Source organism: Ptychodera flava, chromosome 19 (genome assembly GCF_041260155.1).
Source record: "Ptychodera flava strain L36383 chromosome 19, AS_Pfla_20210202, whole genome shotgun sequence".
NCBI lineage: Eukaryota > Metazoa > Hemichordata > Enteropneusta > Ptychoderidae > Ptychodera > Ptychodera flava.
The window spans coordinates 3,277,360-3,294,255 of record NC_091946.1 but is presented as its reverse complement, the minus strand read 5'-3'; the positions used below and the strand labels follow the sequence as shown (position 1 = coordinate 3,294,255).

General features: G+C 38.9%; 1 protein-coding gene across 1 annotated transcript; it reads right to left on the bottom strand.

Annotated features, from left to right (window-relative positions):
* Positions 1 to 494: 494 nt before the first annotated feature.
* LOC139118402 (organic cation transporter protein-like) lies at positions 495 to 16,687 on the bottom strand. The gene is made up of 10 exons (XM_070681703.1): positions 16,086 to 16,687; positions 13,262 to 13,365; positions 12,133 to 12,287; positions 11,726 to 11,894; positions 9,614 to 9,722; positions 7,679 to 7,824; positions 4,468 to 4,682; positions 3,771 to 3,879; positions 3,065 to 3,277; positions 495 to 2,036 (listed from the first exon to the last, which is right to left on the bottom strand). Exons 1-10 carry the CDS (start codon positions 16,479 to 16,481, stop codon positions 1,895 to 1,897), a joined length of 1,758 nt encoding a protein of 585 aa, XP_070537804.1. The 5' UTR covers positions 16,482 to 16,687; the 3' UTR covers positions 495 to 1,894.
* Between the last annotated feature and the right edge of the window lie 209 nt (positions 16,688 to 16,896).

The window sequence follows — 16,896 nt, the reverse complement described above, 5'->3', positions numbered from 1 at the left end:
TGCAAATTTCACACATGGACTGTGGTTGGACTGACCCACTTGATATTCACCACAATAACTTTTGATGAATTTCTCTTTGTGAAAATCAGTTTCTTGTCCTATTCCCAATATGTCGAAATGTATATTTTTAAACTTTTTAAACTAGGCGACTGATGCCGTATGTTGTGGGTTCGAACCCGATTGAAAACTAGCCGTATTTTGGACATAGTCCATATACGAGTAATACCACCTGTTGTTGTTGAAAACTTGATTTCAGTCCGGACTAAAATTCATTTGTCAACAAATTACTCTTGGCATATAGAGCGCTGTGATTACAATGGTAATACTTTATATATGATGCTGAGGTGCGAGAAGATTTTTATGTTTCCAAGCAGCAAATTAATGAGTAGTCTGATATTCTGAAATTCACTATTGTCCCTTTGATGTGGTATACATCAACGAATCAGAGTTCAGATCAACATACTCCCAGAAGAAATATCACTGGCGCTACTGCATCCGTGGAACAAATATTTTATTGGCAAAAGAAAAAACTAACTTGACAAAACATAGATTTTCTTACATCATTTTACCTGTGGCAAAATAAAAACAACAATAGTCGGAATGCTGTACAACATCAAGATACATCATGAACAAACCAACATTCATGATAACAGTACTTACGTGCGCTGTCGGGGCGCAATTGTTCTGTATCCCTGACGATATCACCTTTCACAATGAGGTTACAGTCACTGACTGGGCGTAAATGGTTCATCTTCAACACATACATACTATTACAGAGGCATGTATACACTCATGCAGCAATAACATGACAGATCCAAGTGGTCCTCGATTTCAGGCCTGTTGAAAGTTCTTCAGCCAAAGGTGGGTTCATCCGACTAGGTTATATTAATTTAAAAGTGCACTCAAGCAGAAAAGTGGCGACTTTATTAAACCCGCTTGTCACCAAACCACAGACACAAATTGAAGGGAGTCCTCATTCCTTAAATATTTCAGTCAAATAGCACACACATCATGTACTCTGTGGTAGTCTGTAAAATAAATACTAAGCATAAGCATCCGTCCATCACTTTATGCAGTAGCGAAGCGTAACAACTGTCCTGTGGTTTAGTCGCCCAGATTGTTCGAACAGTTTGTGTCTGGCAGTTTCAGGTAATGCTGAAAATGTAAAGTACATTCTGTCGGATGAACCACTAAATTACGGCTTTAAACAAATCAACAGGTAATATTTCAGAATTGTGACAGTCACGGACGAAAACGGAGTTGTCTTTGAGTTGAGCAAACCAGCACAACTTCAATTCAAAAACACACGACGCCCACACAGTGGGCAATATACAAGTAGTATACTCCTCAAGCAATGTCGTGCTGTGCGCAAAACATTGTGACGTAAGAGGCCATCAGCCAATGGCAAACACAGAAGCGTTCATGAGGTAAGTACCTGCATTTTTTAAACTTTAAGGTTCCATGAGAGACAGGGAGATAATTTGGGCATACAAGTTTGGGTAAATAAATCAAAACATAAAACAAAACAAACAGAAATAAATAAGCACTTGTTCTGGAAAGCTGTTTCTAGGCTGAAGAACCGTGTCTTCTACCTACAATATTTTTTTAAAGAACACACGGCTTTACACACTTGAAAGTTTAAAATATATTGTTAAGTGAAACTATCTTCACAGCAGCTGCATATAAACAAGGCTTGAATGTATCACTTTTACGTCACCATACACATTTAAAACAAAGAATCAAGCAAGGTGAGTTGAAAGTTCAGGAAGAAGACTCTTTTAAAAATTGCTTGTGAAATACCCTGCTATTTTTTCACTTTTTCTTTTGTTTTTCAATTGTAAATTGTTCTGTTATTATCTATGCCACAACTTGATAGTCTAAACATATGCTTGGCTTAGATCCTCTTTGGTATGTCAAATTTGAAGTCGAAGTTGCCGATGGATGTCCACATGATGAGCTTCTTCAAGCTGCTGGAGTCTCCCTCAGAAGACGTCTCGCTGTCAGAGGACTTGACGGATGATATGAAACTGAATTTTCTGTGCATTTATAGAAAAAAATATTATGTCAGTGAAACAGATTAGCAGATTGCAGCACTTTCCAATTTTAAAGGAAATACAAACATGTTGCTACTTTGCTCAACATCCTGTCGTGCTCACTTACTAGTTACTCTATGTGTAAGTTCAAGTGGGGGCCCTTCCGCAGGACAGGAGGGTAAGCCTTAGTGTAGAGATTCAGGTTAAAACTATGGTATGACTAGTGAAAGCCATTCAGCAACCAAGTGTGGCACTTTAAAGGGAAACGGCTGTCGGAACTGCGCCTGTGCGAGTCTCTTGTTCACAAACAATTTCGTGCACAATATCTAGATTGACCTCATCATTATAGCTGCAACATTTAACCCTTTAAGTCCATTGTTGTCGCCTTTATGAAATGTAACTCAATCTTCAGAATTTTGCCAAAAATTTGATAAAATTATACTATGTAGATTATCGCAGACATGTTTTAAGTGTCATCAATTACCATTGTACTGTCATGTTTCTATACCTCTTACAATTTGATAGTACCTTGGATACAGTGTTTACATTAGTCGTATGGGTCCCATACGACCTTTGAGTATAGTTCCGACAACTGTATCCCTTTAAGCATATCTAACGCCGTCAACAAATATAAGCTCTTTTTGGTATTTATTGACATACCAGTTATGAGCTAAAACGATATCACTGAACAGTCTGGCGTTTGCTAGGTCCACCACGAAAGTTTGTGTAAATAGCAGAAGATCGGGATCGTTCTTTATGTAGTGGATATGCGGTTTTTAAGATGGTAAAGAATTTCATAAAACTGGAAGGCAGTCTCGGAAACTGTAGTTTTATCTTGTAAAATTTGTATGCTTTCCTCAACTTCGATCCGCGAATCACAGGCACCCTTGCTATCCACTTGTCTATGTCTGACAATACTCTTGACATTTCCTCGAACACTACACTGAGATTGACAGATATTGATTAGTTGTCTGAGAATTCGGAGAAATACTTGTTCGAAAGCACGCTCAGAAACACTGCTTCACGCTCACCTTTCTTGTAAATACTCAACATCCTCTATCGTTGAGGGCAGTGGCCTTCCTTTGGTCTCCGGCAGGAGTAAAATGAGCACACTTGCTGCGAGGGCAGTGCCTCCGTAAATAATGAACGGCAGGGGGTTCCATGCTGAAGATAGGAGTTGCACGAACGGCGCAACAATTGATCCCAGCCTTCCAAAGCAGCTGGCTGCCCCAAGTCCTGTAGTTCTGGAAAGCAAAACACCGAAGGGAAACTTATGTTAATATCATAATATGACATCAACTGGTGGACTTTAAATTTCGCGTTTTCTCCGCAATATGGGCGTTAATGTCGCCTTTCCTGAAAGGCACAGTGGTTGTGACTTTTGATAACATTGTCACTATTTATTTTTCAATAAAACAAATACATGTTTTTACTCTTCTGCCGAAAACTTGGATATCAGTCTGTTAACCGAACGCCTTGTATGTAAACCACGACGTTATCGGCAACGAATGGAATCTTCATAGGACTGAACCTTGCCGTGAGTGATAACAGTGGGCATTAACATACAGGGTGTTTCGATTACTCGGAAAATGCGGTACAGGACAAGATACTGCCTGCAGTTAGTGTACAGAAAGGACGAAAATATTGGATGATTCATCAAACGTTAAATAGACATTCCCAACACTGGGGGAAAACAGCGTATGCTGGCGAGAAGAAGCGGGATTTTGATGTCCATACCTGATAACAGTTGGCAGTAACTCTGATGTATGGATATAAGCTGTCCAGAAGGCGGCAGCAGCACCAAGCTTTCCTACTAAAGCAAGGCCAACGGACATATATGCAAGGGCTGGAATTAGAAGAGGAAAAAAGTTAGATTGTTTTGGTTGTTGGTGCGTGTGTTTGCACTTAGAAATTAAACTGTTTTACAGTCCACAGTATTTGATCGATAATTAAGAACGTTTACGTTTTCAATCATCGTTTGTGGCACAACACGACTTGTGAGAGCGCTCATCATTTTGTGGATGTAGATATCATATCGTTTGAGTGTCACGGAACTACTAATGCTTGATGTTCACTGCTTGTGTGGAGAGAAAGGTCTGCTCGCGATATGGCATACCAAGTGCAGATGTACGTATGTGATTATTGCATGACCTTTCGGTATTGTATTTGGCCACAGACTATAAAATATTATTTATGATTTGACATGTCTTGGTGTAGAAGTTACTACACTGGAAATTCGTGACAATGAGAAATTGTGTGCAGATCAGTATACCACTAGCATTTGAAAATACATTGTATATCTCTATGAGTTGAGTGAAACTAAAAAGGGAGGCCCAAACACGCAAAACGAAATGCATGTGTTCATTAGGCCTCAAATATTGTCAGTAGTATTGGGGAAAAGGAAGAATAGCTGAACAATTGAGGGCGCACTCACACTCAGGGAAAACTTGAGAACATATGCAGCCAACTCCAGCGATCACGCAGAAAACACTGAGTGGTACAGTGCGTCCATATCGGTCAACGGTGAAGACAGATAACAAAACACCCGGAATTTCAACCAAGCCGGCGAGGAAAAAGTTCAAGTAGACGCTGCCGTTGATAGAGGAGATATTTAAGGATACGCCGTAGTACACAAGGGATATGGCAGTCCTGAAATACGGAGAACATAGACCCAATGATACAACTGCTCGTGCGCTCGCTGAAGCTGACAAATTCAAAATATCCAAATTGTTCATAAAACCAAATACCTTCGATTCACCCTCTGCTTACCATCTCTCTACCTGTGGTAAAGAACGCTCATGGTTTACAGTAAAATTCAAGGTTGAAGTTGAGATTGATCGACTGCAAGCAAGGTGAGTGTTATTCCTGCCCTGCAAATGCAATGCCATCTCGCGAGATTATTTGAGACTAAGCAGTGTTCTAGCACCATCGTCCCGCAGTGTTCCATGATTTACTCCGAGGCCTGTTTCTGCTTCCTGAAAGTTAAGAAGTAATCCTGAGAAAATAAACATTATGTCGAAAAACTGAGAAAGATTTGTACACATGCTTCTATGTAATAGATGAATGAAAGAGAAATAAGATGGTGACCATTCACTAGTTTTGTAACTTAATGTCGATTATCTCTTTTGTTTTGTCCTCGTTTGTACCTACTCAGACGAGATCTGGTGATAGTTGCTGTAGGTCTGGGGCTCTTTATTCCAGCAGATATGTTTAATAACGACACTGGCCCCAGTACGATGGTAGTCTGAGCCCAACTAAATCAGCTATTGGGGTAAGACTTGCATGTAAATTTACATTAAAACTACACGAAGACATGAACATTATGCAATATTAGTGATTAATACACAAGACTGCGAATACGCAGGGTGTCACGGGACATCGCGAACTAGAAGTTGAGTGACAATGCTGTAACACAGAAAAAACCTTGTTTCCGGGTTCGAAACATTGAAAGAGGGAGTTGAATCTTGTTACATATGACAACATCACACGTCATCGTTGAACTTTCACTGCGTAATTTTTAATTCAATATGTCAAAATTAATCAAATTGAAAATGCGAGGCTCCTCAAGGTTACGCTTCCCAACTGTGCACTTAGTAGAGAAACTGTTGGTTCCATTAAGGTAGTAAGCGCTTCGAAATGTTCAACAATTGTCTCATCAAAACTAGAATAACAATCAGGTATCGTCGAGCAAATGTTGGTTCTAGAGAAAGAAATTACCCGACAATTACCAATATTTGAAATTCAAAATGTCCGCCACATGTGTGTACATTGTTTTAAAAAATATATTGTATTTTTTGTGTTTTTTATCCCACAAAACTAAGACGGTAAAAACTTTACTTACTCCGAGAGATTCAAAATGAATCCAAGAGAAGTAGTGTAAATTTTTTGAGTCCGAATATCTATCGTCGAGGTGCGTTCTACCTTGACAGCTAACATCAGGCGTCCTTCTCGCCTGTATGTTTGCGTACAATGCCATATCGGCGACATTTGCTTTCATGACGAAATTTTCGCATTCGTTCTTATATGAAATATTTCAGTCTTAAGGTTCCAAGACAAGAAATTGACCCTTTTAAGCTAACAATTCTCTGGTAGTTAATAAGCTCAGAACCCCCGTAAATTATATATTTTTGGAAAGCCTAGGGATAAGGGAATATTTTGGTCATCATAGTGTCACCATAGTTTACATAACTATCACGTGACAGGTAATTTGCATAACCTTTCAAAAATCAATTTTCCCTATGTTTTGTGTCAATGCTTTGAGATATGTGGCTGAAATTTGTTTGTGTGCAAGCTACCCTAAGGATCTTCCAAAGAGTGTCTCAGAATTTTTTTAAACCTTCTTAAACAATTTTTATACCAGAAAAACTTCCAGAGCAGTGAATTCAACCCTAGTTGATTTCTTTAAAATTGTGCTCAAAAAAAATAAGCAAGATATAAAAAATCTGAGACACACTTTGGAAGAGCGTTGTGACAGCTTGCATTCCAGAAAGTTTGAGTCACATATTTTGAAGTATTGAGTCAAAACATAGGGAAAACTGATTTTTGAAAGGGTATGCAAATTACCTGTCACGTGATAGTTATGTTAACAATTGTGACATTGTGGTTACCAAACTGTTGCCCTATATCCAGGCTTTCAGAAAATATATAATTTACGGGGGTGCTGAGCTTATTAAGCACCACAGAATTGTTAGATTAAAAAGGTCAATTTCTTGTCTTGGAACCTTAACTCTTGACCTAGTTAGTTTTTAATATGCACCACGCATTGATTTTCCCATCGCTTTCGATGAGGTTCAATGATTCTGTGTTGTAGTACGGGACGTATGATGATACACTGCACTTCCGGTTCGCGATCACCCATGATACCATGCGCATGAATCGTCCTGGTTGTATTACAAACAAAAATGGTAAAATTCTCATCATAATGGTCACTAATATTGTTTGTGTTGTTGTTTTTGTTGTTAAAAGTAAATAGTTTAAACACATTGTTGTATTATCACATTCCATCATGGGTGTGATTGACTAATACTTTCTATGATTTGCTGTTTGCTTGCCAGCGTAGTTTTCTTTGTGACAAAGGACATTTCCTCATCACCTGGATCACGTGATATCACGGTTTGCAGAATTTGTTCCATACATTGCTGTAAAGACTAAAGTTATTTTAAACATGGGGTCGTTGCGACTGTTACACTTTACACTTGTGACGTATGATACTCTTCCACGTGGTACTCTACTGTGAGACGACTGAAAAGGGAGTTTCCAAGTTACCGAGCTACCAAGTGACCGTACCATACATCATGAAATCATATCTTAGCTTTGAAAAGTTAATTCGATTTATTGAACCACAAGATCTATCTAATACTAGTAGTTTATCTATATCTATACTAAGAAATGTAACGGACCTGACTTTTGAATTTTATAAAGTTGCATGCAGACTAGTGTCTTGAGAATGATTAATATGGATACAAGATTCCAACTAGGTTCTTTCCGAACAATGTCGACACGTGTGAGATCTTCCAGTAATGTAAAACTGACAGCGTTTGCACTACATGCCCGCGACTTCGACCTGAAGCCTTGGATACCTGACGTGAAAGGATAATCTGCGATCAAAACAACACGCATTGATGTAATACAGAGATTTGACCTACCAATGACAGAAAATGTTGAGACATCTTCTTCTTAGGTTTGGCGTCCTCACCAGATCCACAAAACTGTGCTTCCTTCGTAAATTAAAACCGCCATTATTTCTTCTTTTCATCTGTTCTTCCCAGTACTGCTGTCCAAGTTTAGGGAGCTGTAAGTTGTATAAAAACCGTCAGAAATGGCGAGGAAAACAACTGTTCAAATCAAAAATAATCGACAAAACTTGCAGATTCTCTCACATCCTAAAATACTATACCCGATACAATTTTCGTTTACAGATTCAAATATTTGCAACTTTCACTCAAGCAAAATGGCTGCAAGTTTTATCTTCTGAAGTACCTATTCATCAAACTAGGAAAAATATGTCTTATGCAGTCGAAAAAAAATGAAAGGATTCGAATAGAAATTTGTTTGCCAAAATATAAGCTTACTGTAAAACACTCCGAAATAGCCCTTTTTAAAGCATAACCAGATGTTCACCGAAATTTATCAAACACATGTGTATCTTTTCAAAACTAATGTTTAATTTTGTGAAATTAACAAAAAAATCACTTGACTTTGAGGTATGATCCCTATGTTTGTGTAGGAAACCTTTTAAGGTATATGCCTTAGCTAAATGTAATGTTTTACAATTTGAAGTCTGTTATGTGTTTTGATGTGGTTTGTTTTGGTTTGTACAACAGTGAAGTGTTTGGATTTTCCCAGTGTGGTGAAGGTGAAAGTTCAAGTTCAATGTGACAGAATATTCGGTGGACTCGGAACTGACGCATATGCATAACATATTTTGGAAAGTGGAACATGTCGCCATTTCCCACTAGTTTCAACCGAAATGACAAATAATACTCTTTGGATAAATGTTTAAAGTTCATGAATCAAATATGTTTCTTGTTTTCTTTGATGTCTTTGTGATGAACTCCGCTGTAAGTTAGTGTTTCAACTTTGTTCGAATATTGCTACAAGCTATTGTGTGTCTTAACGTAAAAGTTCTTCCCTTTTACCTTATTGTTGTCAGTAAATGCTAGTCGATAAAAGCGGAACCCTTCACAATTTTTAAACGTGAATATTAAATTCACAATCATTCCGAGAACGGGACGCCATTTTGAAAACCGTCATCACTTCAAACATCTCACTCATTAGGGAGACAGCAGACCAGACAGACACATTCTCACTCATACCCCGAACAACGGAAAGTTTCAAAATGGCGTATCCCCGAAATACGTGAATAATTTGTACTCATGCGTCAGTAAACACCCACACGAAAAAATGTAAAATAAGCACGTTACCGGTCATGTTGACACTCGGTTGGCTACGGCGCGAAGAAATTATCGTGAACGCAATATGTTTGACTGTTTCTCGTGCGAAGGACTGATTAACACTGCTATCCGTTTAACATCATATTGGTCTCGCAAAGAATTAAAGTTTTAGCACAGATAGTATATGCGAAATTCAAAAGTTGGGATCCATTTGACGAGTAGCCAAACAAAGATCAATTCGTCAGCATGATACTAGCATATTCAGATTCATGGGAAAACAATAACGTCTATGATCGAAGAATTTACGTTGGATTGCACATTCTGAACACAACACTTCGCAATTTTAAATTGCTGTGTATCAAATTTTCCACAGTGTAAAAGACACTTTCAAACTGAAGCCCCCAATTATCACATATCGAAGTCTCATAAGTTTTCTAATTTCGAAACTTCAATTCGTTGATCAAATACTTTGTGCGTGGATGCTCGGCCAGGCCCAATGCCAAATGCCTTCTTCCACAACCGCCCATGTCCAAACATACGCGGTTCATTTTGCATTCTACTACCCATGCGCGGTACACTCGGACCAATGGGTTCATAGTTGTGTTCGCAGATTGTGCAATACTTCTCGTCAGCAGCGTGAATGGTGCGTTCGCACGAGAGACAGTTCACAAAAAGACGATGAAGTACCAGTGAGCTAATGTCTGCTTTGTTCACCCTTGCTGCCTTTAGTATTATCACTTCAGCTTCCTTCACATCGCCCCGAGACAGAAGCCATCGCGGGGACTCTGGTATACACCTTCAGCGGCAAATAATTTGAAAATTAACATATTCCATGGTTAATTAGATCAAATCATTCAGCCACGACTATCTTTTCATTTAAACAATTTTCCCGAAATATGTTCTACAATAGTTTGAAATTGTGCGATGATTTCAAAATGACATTGTCTGAAAGAATCTTTTTATGGTTGAGAAGAAACCTGGTTGCTGCAAAAGTACCACAGTGAAATAATTAAAAGACAATACTAAAGAAAGTGTACAGAACTAGGAAAGATGTAAACTTTATTCGAATCATAGGTTTCTGCATTAATTGATTGTGCATGTGAAGGCACCACGACAGAGTTTTTAGGAGACACCGAATTACCCTGACAGAGAATCAAGTTACATTGGTGTATGCGAAATACAAGAAGTATTATCCAGCTTGGGAAAATTGTCTGTTTTCCATAGTCTTCCCAGTTTGTAAATATTATGAAGAAAAGAAATTTTGAATTTTGAAGGAATTTTGTATGATTTGATTGATTGGCAAAGATAAACGAGGGTACGATTCTACGAAAGAATTTTGGGTTGACATTTTACGACATAATAAACATTTACGGCGTAATATCCCTCCACTACTCTCGGCAACTATACCTATTTCCGATGTCATGTTGGTCGCAAGGAAAATGTTACATTACTGTCAAGACGAAAAAAAGTCTTTCTACAGATTTTAGGTATGCTAGCAAATGCGCCGCTCATGAGTTGCACGGAGTAGCTGAACAAGTGCAGCATTCAACCACACATATTGTATTCGTGCAATCAAGTACTTGTAAGTGTATTAATTGGCAAGCTGTTGATTTTTGTTGTTAGCTCATTATATATATGGCTAATGTTGTTTCTAGATCTGCGGCTCATGAGCTTAGCATAGATGAACTATATACCTAAAACACTGCTTTCTAAGAAATGAATTTTGAAACGACAATATCCCTATTAAAGCCAATATTGTAGTCACTTTTTTAAAATAGAAAAGGAACGTCCAAACTAGTAATGCTGCCAGCACAAACGCCTTTCACCGACTTTACCAGAGACAAGTGTACAATTTAAAAAGCTGGTTTTGTGAGGAAAAGTAAACTGACGTATGACTGTATATCTATGTGCGTTCTTGACATTGACTAATGAACTTTGTGGTAAGTTTGGACGTAAAAGAAACACCCTTGTCACTATTCCGAAATCTACATTTGCAAAATATCAAAATACGATTTTGTGCTTAATGGTATCTTAGGTTTAATTTTGATAGAATTTTGAAAAGTGGCTTTGATAACGGAAATGCCGATTCAAGTAACGCGAGGAGCCGACTCTGCTGACCTGTGAGTGACCCGCTGATAAGAGAGGGGGCGCTATGCCTTTGAAAATGGTTCGAATCTGCAATAACATCCTATAAAGTTATGAGGTTATTTTAATTATTTGATCATACCGGGAATGCTCATAAGAGATTACACACGGGGTTAGCTTGAAAGCCAGCTAAAGAGGTTTCATCCTTCATACACAACAAATGCAAAAACGCAGACTATTCAACACATTCTTACTATGGTTTCTTTTGACGAGCATACCAAGGCATGCAGACATATACACAGTTTGTCGTTCAATGTAGAAATGACTAAGCCACGTCTACAATGATACAAGAAACTCTAGCTCACGATTGCACCATAATTTCATTCAAATCTTCACAACCCCTCACATACACAAAAAGAATTCGAACAGTAGCACCTCTCTCCTTCCAAAGTATACACTTCACCACACTAAACCCCAATTCCATTAAAGTAAAACCGTTATACTTCTAATATGTCTGTCCCTTTCAATGGGTTAAAAGAACCCTACAACCTCAGCACCCTACCAAGGCTAAATTTTACCCAGCCCCGAGAACAGAAACACGTGCATTGCGCCCTCACTCTTCTACGAAAAAAACCGACTCTTCACAGCTCAGCAGAGTGATGGCTCCTAAAAATTGTCTTTTCTAAAAGGAAGTACAAAGGTGGTTGTACTTACCAAAAATAAAACAACATAAAAATCTGAGGAACACACAGACATAGGCTGAGTTGCCGCCAATCGCGGACCAGATATGCCAGCCCCGCCAGTCCCATGTAAGCGAAAGCATAGAATATTACATTGCTATTGCTGACGAAGGCTCTCTTGGTTGATCCGATCCATTCCAAAACTGGGGAGGAAATGTTAAGAATACACATAAATATCACTGAAATAGGAATAGCGCATTTACGCCGAGTGTATCAACTGTAATGATGATAATGGTCATAAGAGTGGATGAAGTAACAATCGCGGGGTATTTTTGTTGAGATGGTGGTGGTGGTGGTGGTGGTGATATCGACCAAATAACAAAAACAAAATTATTCTATCTAGTATTTTAATTTTTCATAATCACAAAAAGTACAGCTTACCATAACTATATGTTACCAGGTAAAGACCGACGAAAGTACATCCTAGCAAGAACTGGAAACAGATGTACACCTCCAACGTCGGGGCGAATGCTGAACCTATACCGAACAATACATTACAAAGTACTGCGCTGAAGATAGAAAGCCTTCTTCCATAGCTGAAACGATGAAGATAATCATGTTATTATGTACATTGTAGGACCTTTAGTATAATGCATAGACTGAAAGATCCGTCGCCCGAGGACGCTCCGTACGCTCCTATAATGCCTTATCAATAATGAGAACCACCATCAGGTGGGTTTGCCATTGATACCCGTTAGTTCTCCTCCTTTGGAGTTTTGTTGCACAAATTTACTTAGCGGACATTTACTAAGAGCTCTTTGAAACATATTAACGATAACTGTTAAGCTAATTAAAGGGATATAGTCGTCGGAACTGCGCCTGTGCGAGTTTCTTGTTTACCAACAATGTATTTCTTCCACGATATCAAGATGCACCTCATTATCATAGCTGCAACATTTAAATTATACGATGATAGATTATGACAGACATGTTTTAACTTTCATCAATCACCATTGTGCCTTGGATACATTGTTGTCATGGGTCGTATGGGTCCCATACGACCTTTGAGCGCAGTTCCGACGACTATATCCCTTTAAACTTAAAAGATCCTAATCATCTCTGCAGACTTGAAGAATTATCGAATATTTTTTGCAGGCGTGGGCAAGAGTTACTGGGTGTGCGCCCTGCAACCGATCAAACCAGTCGCGTATTACTGTAACTGTATGCGTAGTGTTGCATTGGAGCTCGGATACCTTATGTAGTATGCTATTTGTGTAACTTATATACTCATTGTAAATATCTAAGTTTCCCTTTCCTGTTCGAGTGGTGCCGGACACACCGAGTCCACGATCATCCCTACGTATTGTACAGTGCATTTAATCGCGCCAACAGAAATGCCTTCAGCATTACCTATCAACAGGAACAGCTCGACCAATCAAATATTTCTGATCAGTCACTACTGCAAGCTGGAGAGGTGATCTGCATGTGTCGTTGCTTCCGATGCAAAGATGACGTGTACACAGAGGGAGACTATCCGAATGAACAGAGTCGATAAAGGCCGAACACTTACCGATCTGCCATTGGCGAGACCATCATGGTTCCTACTAAAATACCCCAGTAGACGGAAGATCTCGCGACCTCTCGCAACCACGTCCTCTCGCATACCAAGTCCCACTGGAAAAAAAGAAAGAAAGAAACTGCGTATTTCGAGAAAGTTTATCTGTGGAAGAATAAGCAGGTACATTTTGCATATTGCTGTAAGTTCTGATTTATTTTCTAGTACTTTTCTGACGTAACTGTACTCCCCGAATCATTTGCGAGATTTTTAATGATCAACTCGTCCACGCTGCCTGCAATCAGACTACAATTTACACACAACAATAACATTGCACGGTCCAAGGCATTGCGTTGTTAGGGCTCATACAGTTATTTCAATAATTTACGGTTGAAGAAAATGTAATTGTTTTATAGAATAAAAATAACGAAAACTTTATCAAAAGTCACGGCTATAAGTTGTCCCTTTACAGGCTTTCAGAATAACAATGGATGATATAGTAAGTTTTATGAAAAAGCGGCACAAAAGGATAGCGGAGCGGATATATATATATATATATATATATATATTATATATATATATATATATATATATATATATATATATACATATATATATATATATGTCTTTCAACTCAGTTGTGTATTTAGCTCTTTAGCTCTCTCTATTATTGAGCACTCTACTCCAGCTGATCTTGAACTAAACAAGTATATATATGTATGTATATATATATATATACTTTTAAAATATTTTCAGTTCAGTGAGGAGGCACGACAAGAAATCAATTTGAAGATTACAATACTGGTAATTCAGCGACTGCTTGATGGTTACCATCCACAAAAATACGCCCAGGTGTGTCCGCTGTCATCATCGTCATCACTTACTTGTCGGATTGCATATAGCGTAAAATCTACCCTACAAATTTCAGATATTTTACTAGTTTAATGCACTACATTTTGTATGGAGAATAGCGGTGGTCTCATTTTTGCACGCACCGCTCTCCATGGTTGCGCGGGGAAGGCATCGTCCGGTCCGCACGGCTTGGTTTAGGTCTGCGTAGCACGGTTTCTGCCCAAATAGACGCCCTCCATTGAATTTACAGCATTCACCGCAAATGTAACGTAATCTTTTAGGTACGCTAGCTCTTTGTGCACACGCCAACGTGTTTACATCTGCAAATAGTGCGATATTTTCTGGCTATTGTGACCGTCTGGGAGTCAGGGAGATCCAGAATGTGTGATGCAATGCAGTAAATACTTACTTGATAGCTCGATCAAAATAAAGATATGGGGTGATATTGAAGTGATTCACAAACTTATCGAAACCTTTGTGCTGCGCTCTTGCAAATTTTCGGTTTCGAACGATTGAGCCTAGTAATGCAGAAATGGTGAGCATATTTTTAACGGACTACCATAATTTCGGCGGAACGTTCGTTAATAATTGATGAAAACAAAGTATGTGTGTTTACGCAGCTGTGAATGCCAACTGCCTGCCTTGCCTATGATCTGGACTAATATAACAATTTTATTTTCATTTCATACGACTTCTAAACCGAGATCAAACTATCAAATTATTTCTGCCACAAACCCTAGATATAGAACGCTGGCCCCAGATATATCGGCCAGCTACACAACAAACACCTGGATGATGGCCTCCGATAAATATAATTTAGCGATGCATAATGCTACGGGCATCTAAATTTATTCGCACCGTGTACTGTTTGCGCATGCGTCGTATAACCAACTGTTCAGAAATTGCGTCATGAGGAATTTAATTTACCTCTACGGCCGAACAATCATAGTCCAACTTACACTGCACATACCGTATTATCTTCGAATATCATGGCCGAAACCCTATGAGCATTCCATTAATTTTAATAATTCTCGAACTTTCCATGTTTATGTTGGACAAATTTCAAGATTCTGAAGACGCAACTTCTGTTTCCGAGACGAAAAATAATTGTGCAAGATAATGTGAATTCTGATTATATATTGTGACTACACGCAGAGACTGATGGAGAGTTCAGTACTGTAAGTCGTGAAGAGAGAAATGTATAACTTTCCCTGTCTATCGATATATGATCGAAAAGGTGGTAAGTTTGTTAAATGAAATACTGAAGCCACGCCAAGTAGCGTAAATTATCAATAAAATTACATTAGATTACGCTATTCAAAGTGACACATAACGAATATTGCAGAGCAATTTGGTCAACAGCCAATATGATATGTAAATTAATAGATATCGTTGAGGATATCTGAGTCGATATTTAATCTGCGAATCGATTCGATGAAAAGCAAACCCAGGCGGTGATGCAAAATAATCTAAGTTCCGGGTTGCTGAACATGAGGGCGTTCATGAAAAAACAGTAATTGACTTATAGTTTGAGGTTGATGCCTGTAGCATTAATTATGAGAGGATAAAACATTTGACATTGACCATATAAGCTTAATCTCTGCAGGGAGACAGTGAAAGCGAAATAAGTCATTGAGTTTACAGCATCTTAAGCAAAGCTTTTATATTCTATTTCTAGACTAACACAACAGAGATCTATCAGCTACACCGATTGATACCTATGAACTCAGTGTCATTTCTAACGAGGGACGAGACGAGACCTTGTCTACTCTCTGATGATGAAAGACGTCATCACAGAGCAGTTTTCCAGAGAACAATCATCATCGCGCTACTGCGCAAAATCAGAAGAGCGACCTTGAAACGTCATTCAAATGTTCCATCATCACAACTGGGAAAAGCTAACAATAGCGACAACGGTTGCTAGTGGGAAATGAAAAACTTTGAAAATCGGAAAACAGAACTGCTATAAAAATTTATCATGACGTACCTCTGTAACAATGCTTGATCGATAATTTGCAATGTCGTAACTCCAACCCATGTCGCATTCGATCGTCTTCCATCTGACATCACAAGCGCTAAAATTCCCGTCGATTTTTCCAAAGACCGTGTCACTTCCATTGTATTCATAGCGTCTGCATTGACTTGGCTGACACAGTCCATCTTGCATTTCGTACGGAATAAGCGTCGCTACGCTGATGTTCTCTAGCTGCAGAAGATCGTCCGGAATTTTGCAGACGTGTGGAACGTCTGTCGCGACGAACGCGGGGCTTAGTACGGTAAAACAGGCAGGTATCATGCACAAACACAGCAAGGAATATAAAAATTTTTGGTAGGGCCCAAAATGTCCCAAAAGGTGCAAAATTTCGTCGAAGTCGAGCGACATCTTTTTGGCCGCAGGGAGTATATTTCTTGCCTCTGGGACGGAGACTACGCGCTCCCGGCTCCAAGTTATTCCTGCTCAGCGATCGCTGCTTAACAGTCGATGGTAGCGAGCGTTACTGGACTATCTGGCTTTCCCTGTGCTGATCGATGCAGTAGGCTTTGAGTGTCAGCCAGCGCTTTGTTGTAAACCTGAATCAGCTGGTTTGTCTGGAAAGTATAATGATGTAAACATGAATAATGCGCATGCGCAAGTTCTATTGTCAATTCAAATCAGATCCACTGCAGAAAGGTCAAACAGCTGATGAATAGTTCTTCAAGGGTGTTCACTTAGGCCAGAGAAAAAAAAATCTTGTTCATCGGATTTTTTGGACCAAGTCCCAGGAGCGGCGAGCGAAAATTTTTTTTTTTTTTTTTAG